The sequence below is a fragment of the Desmodus rotundus genome, chromosome 8, assembly GCF_022682495.2.
Source record: "Desmodus rotundus isolate HL8 chromosome 8, HLdesRot8A.1, whole genome shotgun sequence".
NCBI classification, from domain to species: Eukaryota; Metazoa; Chordata; class Mammalia; order Chiroptera; family Phyllostomidae; genus Desmodus; species Desmodus rotundus.
Window position 1 is genome coordinate 123,831,857 of NC_071394.1, and position 17,847 is coordinate 123,849,703.

Genomic DNA, 17,847 nt, shown 5'->3' on the forward strand with positions numbered 1-17,847 from the left:
GGGGATCAAACATGCAACCCAGTTATGTGCCGTGACCAGGAACTGAACTCACCACCTTTTGACGCATGGGATGACGTTCCAACCCAGGGCTGTGTGTGCTGTTCTTGATCCACGTCCCTGTTTCTAACTGTACTCTGAGGAGTACGTTGGCCTTGATGGATGTAGCATCTTCAACATCCCCCACTGGCTCTCTGTAGACAATTCAGAATGCACAAAAGGATGGATGGATGGATGGATGGGTGGATGGATGGATGGACCTACTGGGAAGGAGAGCCCATAATCTCAACCATAACTGTTACCAACATCTGCAGTAACCCCCCCCTTCGATGTGCACGGACACACTTAGATGCATGAAAATGTGCGCATTTCAGATCCTACCGGGCATGTTGTTGAGGAACCAGAGTTTTGTACCTTCATATACTGTGGGTGTCTTTCCTTGTCGGCACGTGGAGTTGTACACCATCCTTTTTACCAGGCTGAGTGATTGTGCATTGTTAAGAACCAAGTCGTTGAGTTCTTTAGGGCTGACTCCAAGAGTATCTGATTGTCAACACAAGATGCCTTATGCCTCAAGAGCTGGAGAGGACGCACTGGCTTTGTGGGGGGACTGGAACTACAAGGAGGTTGTGAGTAGGGGGAGTGCAGTGTCTGTGAAGACAGTCTATCTTCTCTCACTGCTCCGGCGGGGAGGACTGAGGGACTCTCAGTATAGTTAGTCATCAATTTTCTAGGTGACTGTAAGAAGGGGAAGCGGATACATTGCTCCTTGGTTATGCTGATCTACCAGCTCAGAGGTAAAGGCCGTGGTAGGAAAAGAACAGGAATGAACTGGAAAAGGGGTGTGGCCATTGCAGAAGGGCAATAGTTGTCCCTCTGAAGTTCCATTCCCTGAGAATTATGGGTATCTCTACCATATTGCTGGACCTAGGTTGGGGTGGCAGAGGGTAGATGGAGTGTGTGGGGGGGCCTATGGGAGACCACTGTTTCATAGGAGGAGGAGGTGCTTACATCGGAGAAATGTGGAGTGAGGCCACCAGTGACAAGAGAGGGGTGTGGCCAAGTCTCACAAGGAATTACCAGTGCCTGTGGGCCTGCTGGGGTGGAGTCCTGCAGCAGCCGCGTCTCTGGCGCCCCCGTCCATCTGTCTAGCCTGCAGCGAGTGTGCAGACAAGCTCTATGAGTGACGATGTCCAACTGAAAGGGGGCAGCAAAACCCAATCACCCCCGGCTCGCTCGCTCTCTTTACCCCAACACCGGAGGTAGGCACAGGGAAGGGGATGTGTGTGAGGGAAAAGTGCCCCCAGCACACCCCATGTCCCTCAGGTCCTTACTTAGAGCCCCTGCGCTGGGAATAAGAAGAAAGCTTTGAAGCAAATGAGTCTGAGGTTCTAGGGGGACGAGACAAAGTCTTGCCGACAAGTGAGACTACTGAGTGATGGACTGCCTGAAGCCTTACAGGATGGCACAGGTGGTAACGGAAGAGGCTGCTACGTAGACGATGGTGGTAGCGATTACTAGAAAAAGCCATCTCATGTGTGTGTGCGCACACTGAGATCGGTCAAGCAGCCCCGTCCCCCTTCTGTGACGGCTGCGCTGGTCTGTGTTCCATGGCTGCCCACGCAGTACAAGCCAATATCCTTCCTACAGGCATTTAGTCGCTTAGTGATTTCCAATTGTTACTATTACAAAACTGCCCCGAACGTTGTTATGCAAATGTTTAAAAATCTCGTATCCCGTGATTTTCTTAGGATACGTTGCTTGGAGGTGACTGCCAGGGAGGACAGGACTTTAAACAGAACTGGATTTTTAACACTTAGAGACTTGGGTTGTTCGTGCAGAGAAGAGGTGGAGAGGGGCAGAGGAATGATCGAAGTGTAAGGATCTAGGTCCAGTTGACTATCAACCAGTACGGTAGTTAAAGCATCTTCAGACCCGGACGTAATTTAGAAATAAACCATAATTAAGTTTACACAGAATTTAAATGCAATTTTCCAGCTAAGCATCTGTAAAGAGGTATTTCTATATTCAATAACAGGCATGATATATGATGCACAATATATTTTGATAAAATAATCTACTGCTATAGAGGTTTTCTGGTTGAATTCAATCAACTGGACAAACTGTTAACTTACTAAGAAAGTAAGAATATACTGATTGAAGTAGATTAAGAAAGAGGTCTCAGGATTGCAAATTGGTGCAGCCACTATGGAAAACCATATGGAAGTTCCTCAAAAGATTAAAAAATAGAACTATCACATGACCCAGCAATTCCACTTGTGGATATTTATCCAAAGAAATCCAAACACTAATTGGGAAGATATATGCACCGCTGTGTTCATTACAACATTATTTATGATAGCCGAGATATGGGAGCAACCTGAGGGCCCAGCGATGGATGAGTGGGTAAAGAAGAGGCGGTGCGTATGTTTAATGGAATGTTACTGGGCCACAAAAAGAATGAAATCTCACCCTTTGCAACAGCATGGATGGGCCCAGAGGGTATCATGCTGAGCGAAATAAGTCAGGCAGAGACAAACACCATGTGATTTCACTTATATGTGGAATCTAACGAGCAAAATAAAGCAATAAACAAAATAGAAACATCCATAGATAAGAGGACAGACTGATGGCTGCCAGATGGGAGGGGAGCTGGGGGCCGGGTGAAAGAGGTGAAGGGATAAAGGAGTACAAATCGTCAGTTACAAAACAGCCACAGGGCTGTAGAGTCCAGCACAGTACAATGTACGCAGCCACTATGTATGGGGTACTGGACTTGTGGGGAGCACTTTGTAAGTTATATAAATATCTGTCCACTATGTTGTACACTTGAAACTAATGTAATATCGAATGTCAACCGTAAGTGAAAACAACTTTGAAGAGAGCCCTCGGAAGCAGGCATTCTCATGCACGCTGGCGGGGCTATCAGTGGATTCGGCTTCTTTGCAGGGCAATTTAGCGATAGCCATACAGTTAAAATCTGCCTTCCCCTTAACGAAGGAACTCCAACTTTAGGAATTTATTTTGTAGAAATACTTACTCATGGCCACAAGATACAGGTGCCAGCATGGGATATTCTCAGCAGCATTACTTCTAACAATCAACAGTGTCTCCCAACCAGGAGTGTGGTGGGGGCGGGGGGGGGGGTTGTTCAAATCAGTTCTCATCCATCCATGTGCTGGAAACTCATGCAGCCATTAGAAACGTGAGTCGTGTCAATATGGAGCATCTCTCACTCACTGCTAAGCTTAGGAAAGGGACGATATGTGGGGTATGCTAATGTGTGTTTAAAGAAGCCCTCTATTTGAATATGCGCAAAATGTTTCTAGGAGCATGCTGAGAAACAGCTGCAGTGGTTGTCTCGGGGAATAGTGGAATTGGAGAAAAGGAGGGGAAGGGAGACTTGTTTTCCAGTATTTTCACTGCTTGAAAAAGTTTAAACTAGGGAATAAACCAAATACATGTAAGAAAGTAAATAAATAAACAAACAAACAGATAAAGGACTTTACTATCAAATTCTTGGTCTACCTGTAAATGTCCTGCCATAGCTGATCCCGGACGATGAGGAGCGAGGATGCTTGGGAAGCCCTTTCATTCCAAAGGCTCTTGACTAGATGTCCAAGGGCTGTTCTTGATGTCAGACTGCCCTTCCAGGGCCCCACACTTATCCTGGCTCTTCTTTAAGGGTTTGCAACAACATCAAACCTCCTAGTAGAACAGAGGGTCCCCAACATGGTTAGATTGTTTGGTGACTTAAAAATTAGTGAGGTTTTCTTTCTGGCAACATGGTAAAATAAATGACCAGCTGATGCGGTCACTGGCCTGCAGTGTCCTCGGCGTTGTGGCTGAGATGAGACAAAGTCACATGGACTACTGAGTCCTGTGGAGGGAAAGGGACGGCACGGCCACTCTCTCAGGAGAAGAGCGTCCTGACCCCTGCCTTGACAGGCTTTTATTGCTTTTCTGGGCACATTACATTGAGGATGGTCCTCATTTACTATGCACAGGTTGCTGTAGGTGGTTACATTTTACAGAAAACAAAGGAGAGGATGTTGCTAATAACATCAAAAAGGAAGGATGTTTGCAAATGTAAAGGGAAAAGTGGTTGAACTGGTTACACTTGTCCTTGGAAGGTTTAGCATAGATTTTAGGAAGTTACTTTAAAGATACGCAGTAAACATTTGCTGCCTCAATTCAGGGTGAGGGCGTTTTAGCAAAAAGCAAGTCTCCAAGCGGCCTAGGTACAATGCAGGCCTGATTCCCCACGGGAGAACCTACCTGTGGGCGTGGGTCCTGTGTGCCAGACCTCGCTTTCCACTGGCCTTTCCAAGTGGGAGCTGGGCCCACGCCATGCAGAAAGGTCTCCTATAACCAGCTACCTGGGAATCTTTCCTGGTTCCAAACACCTAAAACTGCTGAATAAAATATCAAAATGAATAATAGATTTTTAAGCTGGCAAGAAATAAAGTAAATGCTCAGAGGCCAGGAAAAATAAAAAGAAGAATTCTAATCTAGGAGAAAAAGCAAATGCTGACGTCAGCATTCACCTCGGGCATGTCTGGATTTAGGTGACTGTCTCACATGCAGGGGACAACAGGCAAAGCCTGGGACTCAGGCCTGGGTGTAGTCAGATTGGAGAGGTCAAATAAAGCTGAACCTCTTTACTGGGTGAACTAGGATAACACCTGCCCCACAGAGACACATTGGAAGAAGTCTTTCTTGTCTTGGCCTCCTTGGCTGTTAGTGGAATTAAACAAAAAAGAAGAAAAAAAAAAAAAAAAGGAAAAACCATCCCCTGAGAATACCGAACCATAAATCTGCTGTACTACATGTGAGCAGAAAAAAATCCGAGCCAGAGATTTAGGTTAGAGTAGTCGTGAGACAGCAGTGCCCCAGGCAATTGGCAGTCGTAAACACAAATCATTTGTTGAGAAACATATTCTAAACAAAGATAAATTTCCAAGAAACATGAACTCACAGCCAAAGATTACATAGCGCACAGGAAACCAGCCACCGTTGAGAGAGCATAAGCAGAGGCTGCGGACTGTCGGAGTGAATGTACGGACTGTGGGCGTTAGCATTACCAGAGACAGAACGGAAAATAAACACGTGTAATTTATGTAAAGACATCAAGGAACATGTTGAAAATATGATTAAGGAGTAAGACACGAGCAAAATGGACAAGGCGGTTTTTAAAAGAAGAACCACCTAGAATTTTTTAGATTAAAAAATGTAAATAATGAAAACTACAAATTCAAAGATGTGGTATCACAAGAGATTACACACAATTGAAGAGAGAATCAGTGCACTGGAAAATAAAACTGAAGAAATTTCTCAGTATATAGTCTAAAGAATGAATGAGAAATAGTTAATATTTACAGAATATTTACTATGCACCACGTACTGTGCTGTGTTTTATATATATGCTTTATCTTATTTAATCATTATAGAAAATGTATGAGTATGTTATTATTTATATCTATATTTTATGTAACTTTTCTGTACCTTATTCTTCTCACGTAGAAAGTGAGAATGGGCCCTGGCTGGTGTGGATTGAGCACTGGCCTGTGAACCAGAGGGTCACTGGTTCCATTCCCAGTCTGGACACATTCCTGGATTGTGGGCCAGGTTCCCAGTGGGGGGGTGTGTGAGAGGCAACCACACATTGATGTTTCTCTTCCTCTTTCTTTCTCCCTTCCCCTCTGTCTAAAAATAAATAAATAAAATCCTAAAAAAAAAAAAGAAGAAGAAAGTAAGGATGGGAATGGGAGGGGAGACTCACAATTCTAAGGTGGAAAAAGTTCTAAAAACCTTACCCAAGCTGATGTACTCCTATAGTGTTGTAGTAATTTCTCATTGCTCTGGTAACAAATTGCCACAGAACTAGAGGCTGAACATGACCCAGATTTATTGTTTCACAGTTTTGGTGGTCAGGAGAGTAAAATGGGTCAGTGAGGCTGGGTTCCTTGTTGAGCCTCTGCGTTCTTTCTGGAGAATCCTTTCCTGTGCCGACTCTGCCAAGCCATAGAGCTGCCTCTGTCTGTGCTTGGTGGTCACGTGGTTCCGCCCGTGCTGCTGCCGGCACATCTTCTTGGGCTCTGACTCTCTTTTGTCTCTTGTAAGGACACTTGTGATTACAATGGATTCACCCGGGTCCTATTTCAGGGTCATCTCCCGATCTCCAGATCCTAAACTTAATCACATTTGCAAAGTCCCACCCTCCTTTTTAAAAGAGATTTTATTTATTTTTAGAGAGGGGGAAGGGAGGGAGAAAGAGAGGGAGAGAAACACTGATGGGAGAGAAACATCGATAGGTTGCCTCTCCTGCTCTCCTCAACTGGGGACTGAACCTGCAACCCAGGCTTGTGCCCTGACCTGGAATTGAATCCACAACCTTTTGCTTTGCAGAATGATGCCCAACCAACTGAGCCACACTGGTCAGGGTGCAAAATCCCTTTTGTGAAGTATGATATTCACGCGTTCTGGGGACTGGGACATGGACATCTTTGGGGGCAGGCATTATTCTGCTGATCACAAGTGTGAATAGTCATACATTTTGCTACTGATTTCTGTTTGTTTTATGTGCTGGTTGTATAATATATGGTGATGATGTTCTATTATCTTGCAAATTCTGAAAAAAATTTGAATTCAGCAACATGTCCATCCTTAAGAGTTTTGGACAAGGATTGTGGATCTGTAATGTAGACTTGACCTGACATCAAGTCTTGGCCTATGAGACTTGATCTTGGCCTCAGTGGCCCATTGAATGGTTCAAATGGTGTGCGATGATTTGTGAAACGCTTGGTGCCATGTTACACACACCGGGAATGCTCCGGCCCTGCAGTTGGTGGCTGGTCAGCTCACAGCAGCACCTGCCCTGCTCACGCTCTGTACTCCCAACAGCTCTCTCTGGACACCGGATGCCCATAGTCACTGCTGAGGTCAAGGCCTCCACTCTGCACCCTGCTGAGCTCCACTCAGGCAGAGCCCAGGAAGGGGAGTACGCATGAGGAGGAAACCAGGGAGATGTTAGAGAGTGAATCTTGGGGAGCTCCATCAGGGAGGACTCAGCATTTTCTGTTGGAGACCAGGGGAGGACCCTCCTGGAAAAAATATCTCGGGCAAAGGTATGGCTCAAGATGGGCCTGAAAATGCTCATGGCACTAGCCTTTTCCTTTTTTGTTTTTAAAGAGATTTTATTAATTTATTTTTTAGAGAGGGGAAGGGAGGGAGAAAGAGAAGGAGAGAAACATTAATGTGTGGTTGCCTCTCAGTGCCCCCCACTGGGGACCTGGCCTGCAACCCAGGCATGTGCCCTGACTGGGAATCGAACCACCGACTACTTTGGTTTGCAGGCCGGCACTGAACCCACTGAGCTATACCAGCCAGGGCTAGCGGCTTAACTGGAAGAACAGTGTGTTATTTTCTGTTATAATCTGGGGTTTTAGAAATGAAAGATGATATTTTAAACATAAAGATTACTGAGACAATCAGCTTGTGTTAAGAACCTTAGAAATGCACGTAGTTTTGACCTGGTGGTTAAGCAGTTAGGAAATAATGAGAGGCAGACAAAAATTTATGAGTTTATACAAAAAAAATTGGTTGAGGAAGGAAGGGGAATAAAATAGATCAATTAATCTTAAAGGCTTTTTCAAGGCTTATGAAAAAGCAACACTGTTTGTGCGGGACATCTACTCACTTCGTATTCCTCTGTGCAGTGGGGTGGGGAGGGAGTGAGGGCAAAACTGTAATTTCTCTCGCATCATTATGCCAAGGATGCTCTCAACCATCATGCTCCCCCGGGGAAGGAAGTCAGGTTTGCCGTAGGGAAACTGTCGGCGGTTTCTAGACCAGGCAACTGATGGGTGAGCTGATGTGGCTTATTGTTCAATCTGCAACCACCTGGGTTAATGGAAAACCTTCAGGTTGGTTTTTGAAGTGAGAGAATAAAGGGAGAAAGAGCAGTGGGTTGTCATTTCAGTTAGAAAACTGGACAAGAGGTTCATTTTTTCAAAAGGCACATCCCCAGGAAGCAACTCTGAATCCCGTAGGCCAGGTTGGAATGATTACGTGCCCCCAGATGGCTATTCTGGAGACGCACACCTCAGGTCAATCTCTGTAGGAAAGCTCATTCTGGCACCTGGGAAACGGAGCTCGCGCTTCATGTCTGATGATACGAATGACTAACAAATGTTGAGAATTTTACAGTTAGAAAATGCTGCCCCAAGAAGCCCGTCAATATGTTTATTCATTGGTTAGCATCCCTGTTTCCTTGTCTTCCCAAGACCTGGGAATTAAATCCTTTGCCTGGGAGGCCAAATCCTGAGCTCTTCTGGCCACAGCACGGCGAGACCTGCGCAGGAGCACAGGGCAGAGCTCGGAATCTCTCCTGGAGGACAGCGCCTCCCAGATCCCTCTATTCACTAAGTCTCCTGATGCTTGTCTGACAAACAGATTCCTGGGCTTCTCTCTCCCTTACAGATTCGGACCCAGAGAGGAGCTTGTAAGTGTATATTTTTCAATGATTGCTTGAAGATCTGATCTACAGCCGGGTGTGGGAGCTTCTGTTTGGTTAAATCAAAGACTAGGGCTACAATTTTCACCTGATATCACTTCTAGGATTTAGTTTATGGAGATTGAAATGTATGTTTTAGATCAGTGGGTCCTAACCTTTTCCCAACTACCTTACCTTTTAAAACCTTGTTGAAATCTAACACCCTCCATCCACTTCCGGGCCCCAACCCGCAGAGGTTCTGCATTCAGCAGGTTTTGGAGCGGGACCTACTGATCTGCGTTTCTAGCAAGTTCCCAGGTGTTGCTGCCGCTGGCGTGGCACCACAGTTAGGGATCAGTGGTGTAGGAGACCAGGTGAGTATAACACACGGTGTGGGGGCCACTCTGCTCACTCCCACGCGGCTACTGTTATTATTACTAACAGCTGCCGTTTACTGAGTGCCTGCTTCTTACAGGTTATCTCACAGCTGGGGAAAGGGGCAGCAGATGGGCAGAGCTCAACGCTTTCCCGGGCTCCCTTTGGCCTTGGTGTGAGGGTGAGAGGGAAGGAGAGACACCAACAGAGACCCGGGAGGGCGAGCAGAGCGCGCAGCTGCGGAGGGGGTTAGGGTCGCCTCCCGCCCAGAGCGCCCTAGGCGCGCTGGGGAGGTAGGGCAGCCAGAGGCGCCTGGCGGCGGTCCAGCCTCTCTCCCGCCGGGCGGTGCGTGGCGGGCTCGCGGCCCGCAGGGGGCGCTGCCGCGCCGTCCCGCCGGCCCGGCCGCCCACCTCGCGGGCGCGCCTCTCCGCAGTCCAGAGCCGCCCGGCCCCGGCCCCGCTCGCTGCGAGCCCTCAGACTTCTCCGCCCGCCGGACGGAGGACGCCGCCCGCTCTGGGCCGTCCCGGTGCTCGCCTCCCGCGCCCGCTGGGCCTTCGGTCCCCGGCCCGGCACCGAGCACGCTTGCGTCCGAGCGCACAGCTCCCGGGAGCCTCCCGGCCGTCGGCGGACCCCGCCGCCCCGCCGCCGGCGCGCTCAGCGCCCTGCTCGCGGGGCACAGGGAGGGCGGCGGCCGGCTGGGGATGGGCGGCCCGGCGGCGCGGAGGGGCGGCGGGGGGCTCCGCGCGCTGCTCCTGGCGCTGGTGGCCGCGGGGACCCCCGCGGGCGCCTACAACCTGGACCCGCAGCGCCCCGTGCGCTTCCAGGGTCCCTCCGGCTCCTTCTTCGGCTACGCGGTGCTGGAGCATTTCCACGACAACACGCGCTGGTGAGTGTCCTCGCGGCTCCCGGACCCCTGCCCGGCCGCCGCGCCGGCCTCGGTTTCCCGACCGGCCGCCGTCCCGAGGGGGCGATTTAAATGTCTCCGTTGCGCGCAGCGCGGCCGCGGAGGAAAGGCGGGGAGGGAAGGAGGGAGGGCGCGGGTCCCGGGTCCTCCAGACGTCCCGGGTGGCGCCCGGAGTTGGAGGGGGCCGGGCCGGGCGCTTCTTCGGGGTCCTGGCCGGGAGTTGCGGGGAGAACGGCCCTCGGCCTCCCAGCCAGACTCAGCTTAACTCTCGGTCGCACAGTAACTTGGCTCCCCGGCCCGCCGCTGGCCCGGCTTGCATCCCGAACGCCGCAGGGCCGGGGAGACAGGGCCCTGGAGATCCCACAGTTTCGGGGAACTCCTAGCGATACCCCACCCACCTCTCCCTGGCTTCAAGCCTGTCCCGCGCCACTGCACACAGGAAGCAGAGTGACCCCGGGATGTGAGGAGAATAGGCTGTGTGTGCAGCTTTGGTGGGAGGTTGCGGGGCACGTAGGGGTCCCCAGAGGCCTGAGTGGTACCCCGGAGACGTATATGAGCCCAGAGGCCCTCTTCCTCCCTTACGAGGTCCTCTGCAGAAGTGAGCTGAGAGGGTCTGGGATGCAGGAAAGGAGGATGGTGCAGGAGCCCAAGTGACAAGGACAGGGGGCTGGTGCGTGATTTCTGCCATAGCCTGGGCCTCATTTCATACGGGTCATCTGACCTGGACACAAGCACCAGAGGTCTCAGAGGGATGTGGTCTTGTAGGAGTGCCTGAGTCCAGCTGCCCCCCTGAGGGCCCCAAGGGGTGGGGAACTCTCCCTGGTTAGGCACCATCAGCTCAGGGAAGCAGAGCTTGAGTGTGCAGCCCCAGAGGAGAAGCACGGAGGAGAGGTTGGTCCCTCCTTGACTTTTCCCCTGCACAAGGGGGAATGAAACAGCCACTCAGTCACCTCTTCATCAAAGAGAGTTAGGTGCATGGATAGTTCCCTTATTCCAGGTCATGGCCCACTGGGTGCCCAGGGAACTATTTATCATATGGTCACCGGTGTGAGCATCCTTCGGGGTTGCAGGCCGGGAGCGCAAGGTCAGTGATGTCCATGCTCTCAGCGTGTGGTTCTGCCAGAGAGCCACGGCTCTGGATTTGGACAGAGGCTGATGGACAAGAGTGGCTTTGCGGATCAAGTGCTCACAAATTCCTGGAAAAGTGGGGACTCCGTGACCAGCCAGCCCATTACCCCTCATGCTGCTTACAGAGCTGCCTCCGAGAGAACCTCGTGTGGCTCCTGTCTGGTTTCCCATCTCCCTCCCCACCACCTACCCCAGGTGCTGAGTTTACGGCCAGGCTGTCTTTCCTGGCACTTGCCAATAATCCCCTTTATAAAGCAAAGCAGGCTGAACACCTTCTCCACACTCAGAGTCCACGGGGGGCTTGGGGGGTGGCAGAGGATGCAGCCCGGGCAGAAGCAGTTGGAGAGCACAACGCAGGCTGCTGTGCTGGACTCCTGGACTGTGTGATCTTGGCCCGAGGCATATGTGGAGAGAGCTGTCAAAAATAGAAGGGCTTCTCTGCGCAGGGGGCTCCGGTGGAGATGCGGGCACAGGCCCTGAGGCATTGTGTGGGAACCACAGCTGTGTGGGCTTGTGCCCTCGGAGCTCTTTAAGCTTTTTAAATGGCTCAGTTAAGATCCTCTCCCCTGGATAGGCCACAGGTGTAAGCTCCCTCCAATTGGGAGGAACTGGCAGCAGATCTGACATGAGGAAGAGTGGAGCCTGCTTTGTTTTTAAAAGGGTTTGATGAATATACTTGACATGTGCAGGCAAAACCAACCTGGCTCTCAGTTTGGCACGGGGGAAATGGCAGAGGGGACGTGGAACTGGGTGGTAACGCTGGTGCACGGCCGAGGTGCCAATGGAGACGTGGGACGGGTATTTCAGGGGTCAGCATGAACCTGTCCACATCCAGGCTGCTGGCCGCAAAGGCGCCCTCTTTGCTTCTGACACTGAGTGCGTTGCTCCTTCTACTGGAGTGCTTGTCCCTGTTCAGGGCCCAACTAACCTCTATGGAAACAGCTTTTGAAAGCAGCTTTTTCCCCGTCCCTCCCCACCCTGCCCTGGCTTAATTTTATCTTAGTTTGGCTTATCTCCTTGATTTCTGTCCTCTTGTTCCAAGTGTTTCCCTCCTTATCCTTTCTCTCTCCTCTCCCTTCCCCCAAATGTTCCTCACCTTACACCTTGAACGTTATTCTCTGCTGATTCTGCTGTCCAGCCTTGGTGGGCTGTGGCTTTGAAGCAAGAAATCTCCAGCATCTCCTCCTTTCCCCTTGCAGCTGAAGCTTTGCAGCATCCTTAATTATTTCCTCTGAATGAATTCCTGGGCTTAGAATTGCTGGGTCAGAGAGGAAGGGAGGTTTTAAGTCATTTTCTGTGCGTTTCCAAAGTGCCAGAGAAGGGAGAGTGTGTACTCTAGAGAAATAAATTAATTTACATGGTCACTGGAGATTTGGAGTAATTTACCAAAGGGCCTCCCCCGAGCAATGGATAAGCCTAGCAGCCCACAGAAGGGGACTTAAAAAGATCACAAATAGTCGGAATGGGTGAGAGAGGTAGGTGATAGACATGAAAAGGAAAAATAAAGAAGGCAAAAATGTTAAGCCTTGTATTCGGTATCTTCCTTCTTGAGAGGAAATTGCTCCTTAGCTTCTTAATTCAGTATTAGTGGTTGAATGAGTTTGCTTCCTGCTAATTCAACACCATTTTACAGGTGAAGTGATTTGCCATGTATAGAGTAAGGGAGGGAGGGGACCGTGCTGGAGGGGCAGGGCTCTGGCACCAGGGTCAGCACTGGCCGCGCAGGCGCAGAGCTGAGAGCTCGCAGTGGCGAGGGGCCCTAGGCGCACATCGCAAGGTGCATGTGTGTGTTCTGCCAGAAGCAGCCCTACTTCTTCAATCCCATACCTGTGAATTCCCATCAGTTCTTTTAAACCTGTCACTGGTCAGGAGGGCCTAAATCTCTGTAACAGGAGGATGTAACCTGGCTTTTTCTGAGCCCCGGGGACCGAGCCAGCTTCTGCACTCAGAGTGCATGGAGAGCAGAGCCTCAGGCCCCTCCTCTCTCCACCTGGTTGGCTTGAGTGGCCCCTAGGCCACCACGCTCTGGGCAGTGGGGGTATCCCCATGACCAGGTGGGCAGTGTTACAGATGTCCCCTGTCTCAGTGTGGATGCAACCATGCAAGTGACTCCGTTTCCTCCTTTGCAGCGTCACCCAGAGTGTCTGCCTGCACAGGGACAGCTTCCTCTCCTATACCTCCCCTGCTCACCCCCACCCCCCATCTTGCACTCTTTGAACAACAGCAGTAGGTGCCAGGGAACGTGGACAGAGCCTGTTTCTGTGCCCCTCCCTTAGACGTGGACGGTTCCCCAGCTGCAGGGTGGACGGCTCTGACACCCTGAGGTACAAACAAATCCGCCCAGCTGGCGTCCATTCCCCAGAGGGGGTTTCTTGGACAGCCCTCCGCTCTTCTCTGCCCCAGACGCCCTGGAGTTGGTTGGGTGCCCGGCTTCCGTTCTGGCGACCTGCTTCCTGCCTGTTTGCTGGGACACAGCAAGACGGCTGCGCTCAGGCACAGGGCAGGTGCTTGGAGATGGAAGACCTGCGGCTGTTCCCTTTGTTAAGGTTGTCGGGGCATCGTTCAGCGTGCAGCAGGAGGCAGTTCAGATCCAAGGAGAACACAGCATCCTCTCTGTGCTTTAAGGCTGATAATGCAACGAACAAGCTAGACATTTCTGCTGTCCTGCCAGTGCGTTGCCAGTAGGCAGATGTATTAGGATTTAAAGTAAAATTAATCACAACCAAAGAAAACTAAGAACTCAGTGCCTCGGTTGTACTAGCCACATTTCCAGTGCTCAGTAGCTCACACATGGCTCGTGGCTGCCGTTTTGGATCGCACACAGGGAGAACATAATCATCGCTGCAGGAAGTTCTGCTGGATGCAGTGCTGGTTCAGAGCAGTGACTTAAGTCTTGAAGGGCTAGACAGAGATCAGAAGGCGTTATAAGAAAAAGAAAAAAAAATCAAATCCTTGGTGGATGTGAGTATTAAAACTGAAACTGAAAAGGTGCTTGACTCTAACTAAAAATGAAGAGTGGCCAGCCAAAGTGGCTGAACTCTTTTTCCCTTCCTCAAACGTTGGAGTGCCTGCCCTGTGCTAAGGGGCACGGATTCCGGACTGAAGAACCCACTCCTAGTCTGCTGGGTGAGAAGACTGTGGGATTCTAGTCTGGTATCTCAGGCGAAATGTAAGATTCGGGCTCCGATGGGGAGAGGCTTGTCCTCGGGCAGGCACGGGCTGTTCAGCGGGCAGAGGAGAGCCCCCTGTGAAGAAGACAAGACCTTCAGATCAGGGACCCCAGGGCCATGGGCCTTGCTGTCCCCATTCTAGTGAGGAGATACCTAGAAGTGGCTTGGCAGCTGCCTTCCAGTAACCGCTGCGGGGGGAAGTCCTTGCCGAGCTCTTCTGTCCCACACCAGCTCTCAGGCGTGGGTGTAGCTCCGCCTCCCCATCTGGATTTTCTGGAAGTAGCCTTTTCAGATCTTGTTCCTGGTTCTCACTGGCCCTGTGCAGCCTGCTCAGGAAGGGGATGACACGTCTATGAGGCCCCAGTTCTAAGGGATCCCAGAAAGCATCTCTTGGGGTTACCCAGGAGTTTCCCCCCAAAATCCCGAAACCGGCGAGGGTGCTGTTTCCTGAGCTGGTGCTGAAGTCTGTCTGGGGCAGAGGCGGCTGTGTGGCCCAGGGGAGAGCCTTCCAGGGCCAGAAGACAGACTCTTTTCAGCCAGTCACTAGCAGCCCTGAGCGTGAGGGTGTGAAGGGCCCGGCTCCAGCCAGCTCCGATTCCCGGGTGACCTGCTGCTGGTCAGCAACAGTCTCCTTCTGATGACTCCTGTTGTGATTTGTCCAGGGAAAACGTCTTCATGTTTATTAAAAGCAGCCATGGTGTCCTCAAAAATCACTTGCTTTCAAGGGAGTTGCAAACTTTAAGTAATCAAAATTAACGATGCCGTCAGATGGTCTTTGCTGGGCATCTGTTTACAAGAGGTCAAATGCTTTCACGGGCATAATAGTCTAATCGACTCTTTGGGACAGCCTGGTGAGTGGTTCCAGTTTGCCTGTCAGGGAACCGAGGCTTACAGGGCTACGGGTGGTGGTTGGGGCCCACCTAGCCTCAGGGTCAGCACACGGTTGCTGGGGGCTCATGCAGATGCTAGGACGGAGATAGGAGTGCAAGAGGAATATTGGTGAAGGGAGGGGGGTGGGTGAGGCCTGTGAGCAGTTTGTGACTGGGGACCAGTCTGCCTTTGCTCATTGGGACTCTGGGCCATTAGAATTGGCCCCAAAGTCAACTCCAGAGCATTCTCGCTGCCAGCTGATCTCAGGGAGGTCGCAGGTAAGGGATGGAGGAGGAAGAGCACTCCACCTTAACTATGAGCCACCGAGCAGTTAGTTGGATGAGCTCTTGACTAGACCCAGGTACCCTGGGAACCAGCCTTAAGCCAAGTGGATTTGGCAACTAACCAAAGCAGAATAAAGTGTTTTTATCATGACCTTCCTTTTTGCCAGAGGGAGCCTTAGAAAGCAAAAGTGAATCCAAGTTTGGGGAAAAGAAATCTAGTCTTTGAAACCACAGGTGCACTTGGGCCCCAGTGTCTGTGTTTTGGGAGAACAGAAAGGATGTCTGTTGTGAGTTTAAATTCACAGCAGTAGCAACAATAGCAGAGCAGTACATTGGGGAGTACTTAGCGTGCTTGGAGGACTGCTGTGCCTACATGCTTTATGCATACTGGCTCATTCAATGTTCCCTGCGGCTGTTTCAGTGGGCTGTTGTTGTAGCCCCATTCACAAAGGGGGAAACTGAGGCCCAGAGGCTCAGGTAACATGGCAAGGGAGCAGTGGACCTGGGGCCTGAGTTTGGGGCTACAAGGCACCCAAGCTTCTGTCTCGTGAGGTTCTGTCCCACCTGCCGTGCCGGATACGTTTTTGACATTACAGTGGTGGTAGCTTCCCTGTGACACTTTGGGGGTGCTTATTCCTGACCCACTGGCTCGTGTACGGGTACTGGGGTCCTGCTTCCCAGAGACGTTTGATGGTCACTGAGGAAATGGGGACCTAGTGATTCTGTCAGGGACATGTGTAGGGCCCGCTCTCACACCAGGTTTGTCTGCTGTTCAGATGTACGTGTCCTAGGAAAGATGAGAGAACCTGGAATATTCCATGTATCCATCCTAACCTCGCTGGGCTGCTTTTGTTACCCTCCCTCCAGCAGCTCTGCTGAGTCTTACTGGCTCCCACGGCTTATTTAAGAAGCTCTGTTTGGAGAGTGGAGGGGGAAGGTAGCCTTGGAGGCCTGTCTTTAGGATTCACCCCGGGATTTGTAACATTGTAATATAAAGAAACCCACACGAAGTCAGACTTTCTGCACCAGTGGCCAGCACTATGGGAGTGAGGATGACCCCCGAAATCTGAACATGAAAAAGCACGGAACTGGTCTCGTCTCTCTCAGCCCTGGCGGCCTCTTCCTCCCAGCCCTGCTGGTCCGGTGGTAACACGCTGTGATGTTCGTACCCCAGAGCAGAGTCGGCAGCATGCAGGACACACCAGAAGGTGGGGTGGCAGAGGTGCTTGGCACTTCTTCTCCCCCAGGATGGTCCTAGACAGTGGATGTTCCAGACTTGGGCGTGGGGCTCTTCCTGGCTCTGCCTTTGCTGGGGCTCGATCCCCAGCAACAACCAAGTCTGTGGTCTCTGTGCCATAACAGGGGGGCTGCCACAAGGGTGGGCTCCAACGTCAGCCCTGATGGTGCCCCCATGCAGGAGCTGGGTGGTCTTGGCAAGTTCCTCCAGCTGTTTGAGTCTCGTTTCCTCCTCTACAAAATAATGATAACGAGAATGCTCCCTTGCTCTGCCTGGCGTGGCTCAGTGGGTTGAGCATCGTCCCGCAAAATGAAAGGTCGCCAGCTTGATTCCCGGTCAGGGCATGTGCCTGGGTTGCAGGTTTGGTCCTTGGTTGGGGTGAGTATGGGAGGCAACCGATTGATGTTTCTCTCTCCCATCAATGTTTCTCTCCCTCTCTCTCTCCCTGCCTTCCCCTCTCTCTAAAACTAAAATCTTAAAAAAAAAAAAAAAATCCTCCCTCACCATGCAGTTGGGGAGTTAAATGAAGTGATGTCTGCGAAGCCTGGACCACAACATGTAGCATGTGGCAAACCCTTGATAAATACTAGTAGTTACTTGTGTTGCTGCTCTGATCTGACTTGGGGACCTATGGCCTTCTTCATCCTGACTTTAGACACTAGAAGGGTTTGCTTTTGGTTCCTTTGTGGATTTAATCATTCATTTATCAAAATCTAAGTGTCGATCTTAGTACAGAAATGAATGAGATGGTCTCCCGTAGTACACACTTTTCATTATGTGGGGTCTCGGAACTTCCGGTCAGGGTCTACATACAGGTGCACTTTGGAGTGGCATTTACATCCTGCCTGCGTCCAGAAGGGACCTGAGACGGCTGCTTTAATTGGAGACCTGCGGGACTGGCTCCTAGCATTTTGTGTGCCTTTCCCTTTTCTCAGAGACGTCAGGGGCCCCTCTGTTATGGGGAGCCCTGGCCCCCATCCCAGGCTCCAGATAAGTCTAGGAGGTAGGTCTGTAGTTCTAAGGTAGGGTGGTAGTGAGTATTTTTGCAAAAAAAGGAAAGAAAAAAAAGGTAAATGTGAAATTATTGATGTGTTTTTCTTGGAGAAGAAAATGATCAGAAACCAACAGGAAGACCTCAGAGCTTTTGCTCAGCTCTCCCAGAGGTCTGCAGCCGGCTCTGACTCCTGGATTTTAACTGTTGACATGGTACTCTTAGGTGGGGAAGGACAACACCAGTCCTTTTGCCATCTTTCCTTCTCCAGCTGCCTCCCCTCAGGGCATCTTCCAGGCCCCCATCCCCTGGTCAGGGCTGCAGCCCAGAGCTAAGACTCCTTCTCTCCTTGATGGGCAGCCACAGGGCTGTGCCTCTCTAAGGTGGGACCCCGCCT

At 50.9% G+C, this 17,847-nt stretch overlaps 1 protein-coding gene across 1 annotated transcript in view; it reads left to right on the forward strand.

The window, feature by feature from the left end:
• The first annotated feature begins 9,270 nt into the window (after positions 1-9,270).
• The window catches only part of ITGA9 (integrin subunit alpha 9), a 301,990-nt gene continuing 293,413 nt past the window's right edge, over positions 9,271-17,847 (forward strand). The window contains exon 1 of the mRNA XM_053929726.2: positions 9,271-9,752. Coding sequence (XP_053785701.1) covers positions 9,568-9,752 — 185 coding nt within the window. The 5' untranslated portion in view covers positions 9,271-9,567. The remainder of the gene's footprint in view (positions 9,753-17,847) is intronic.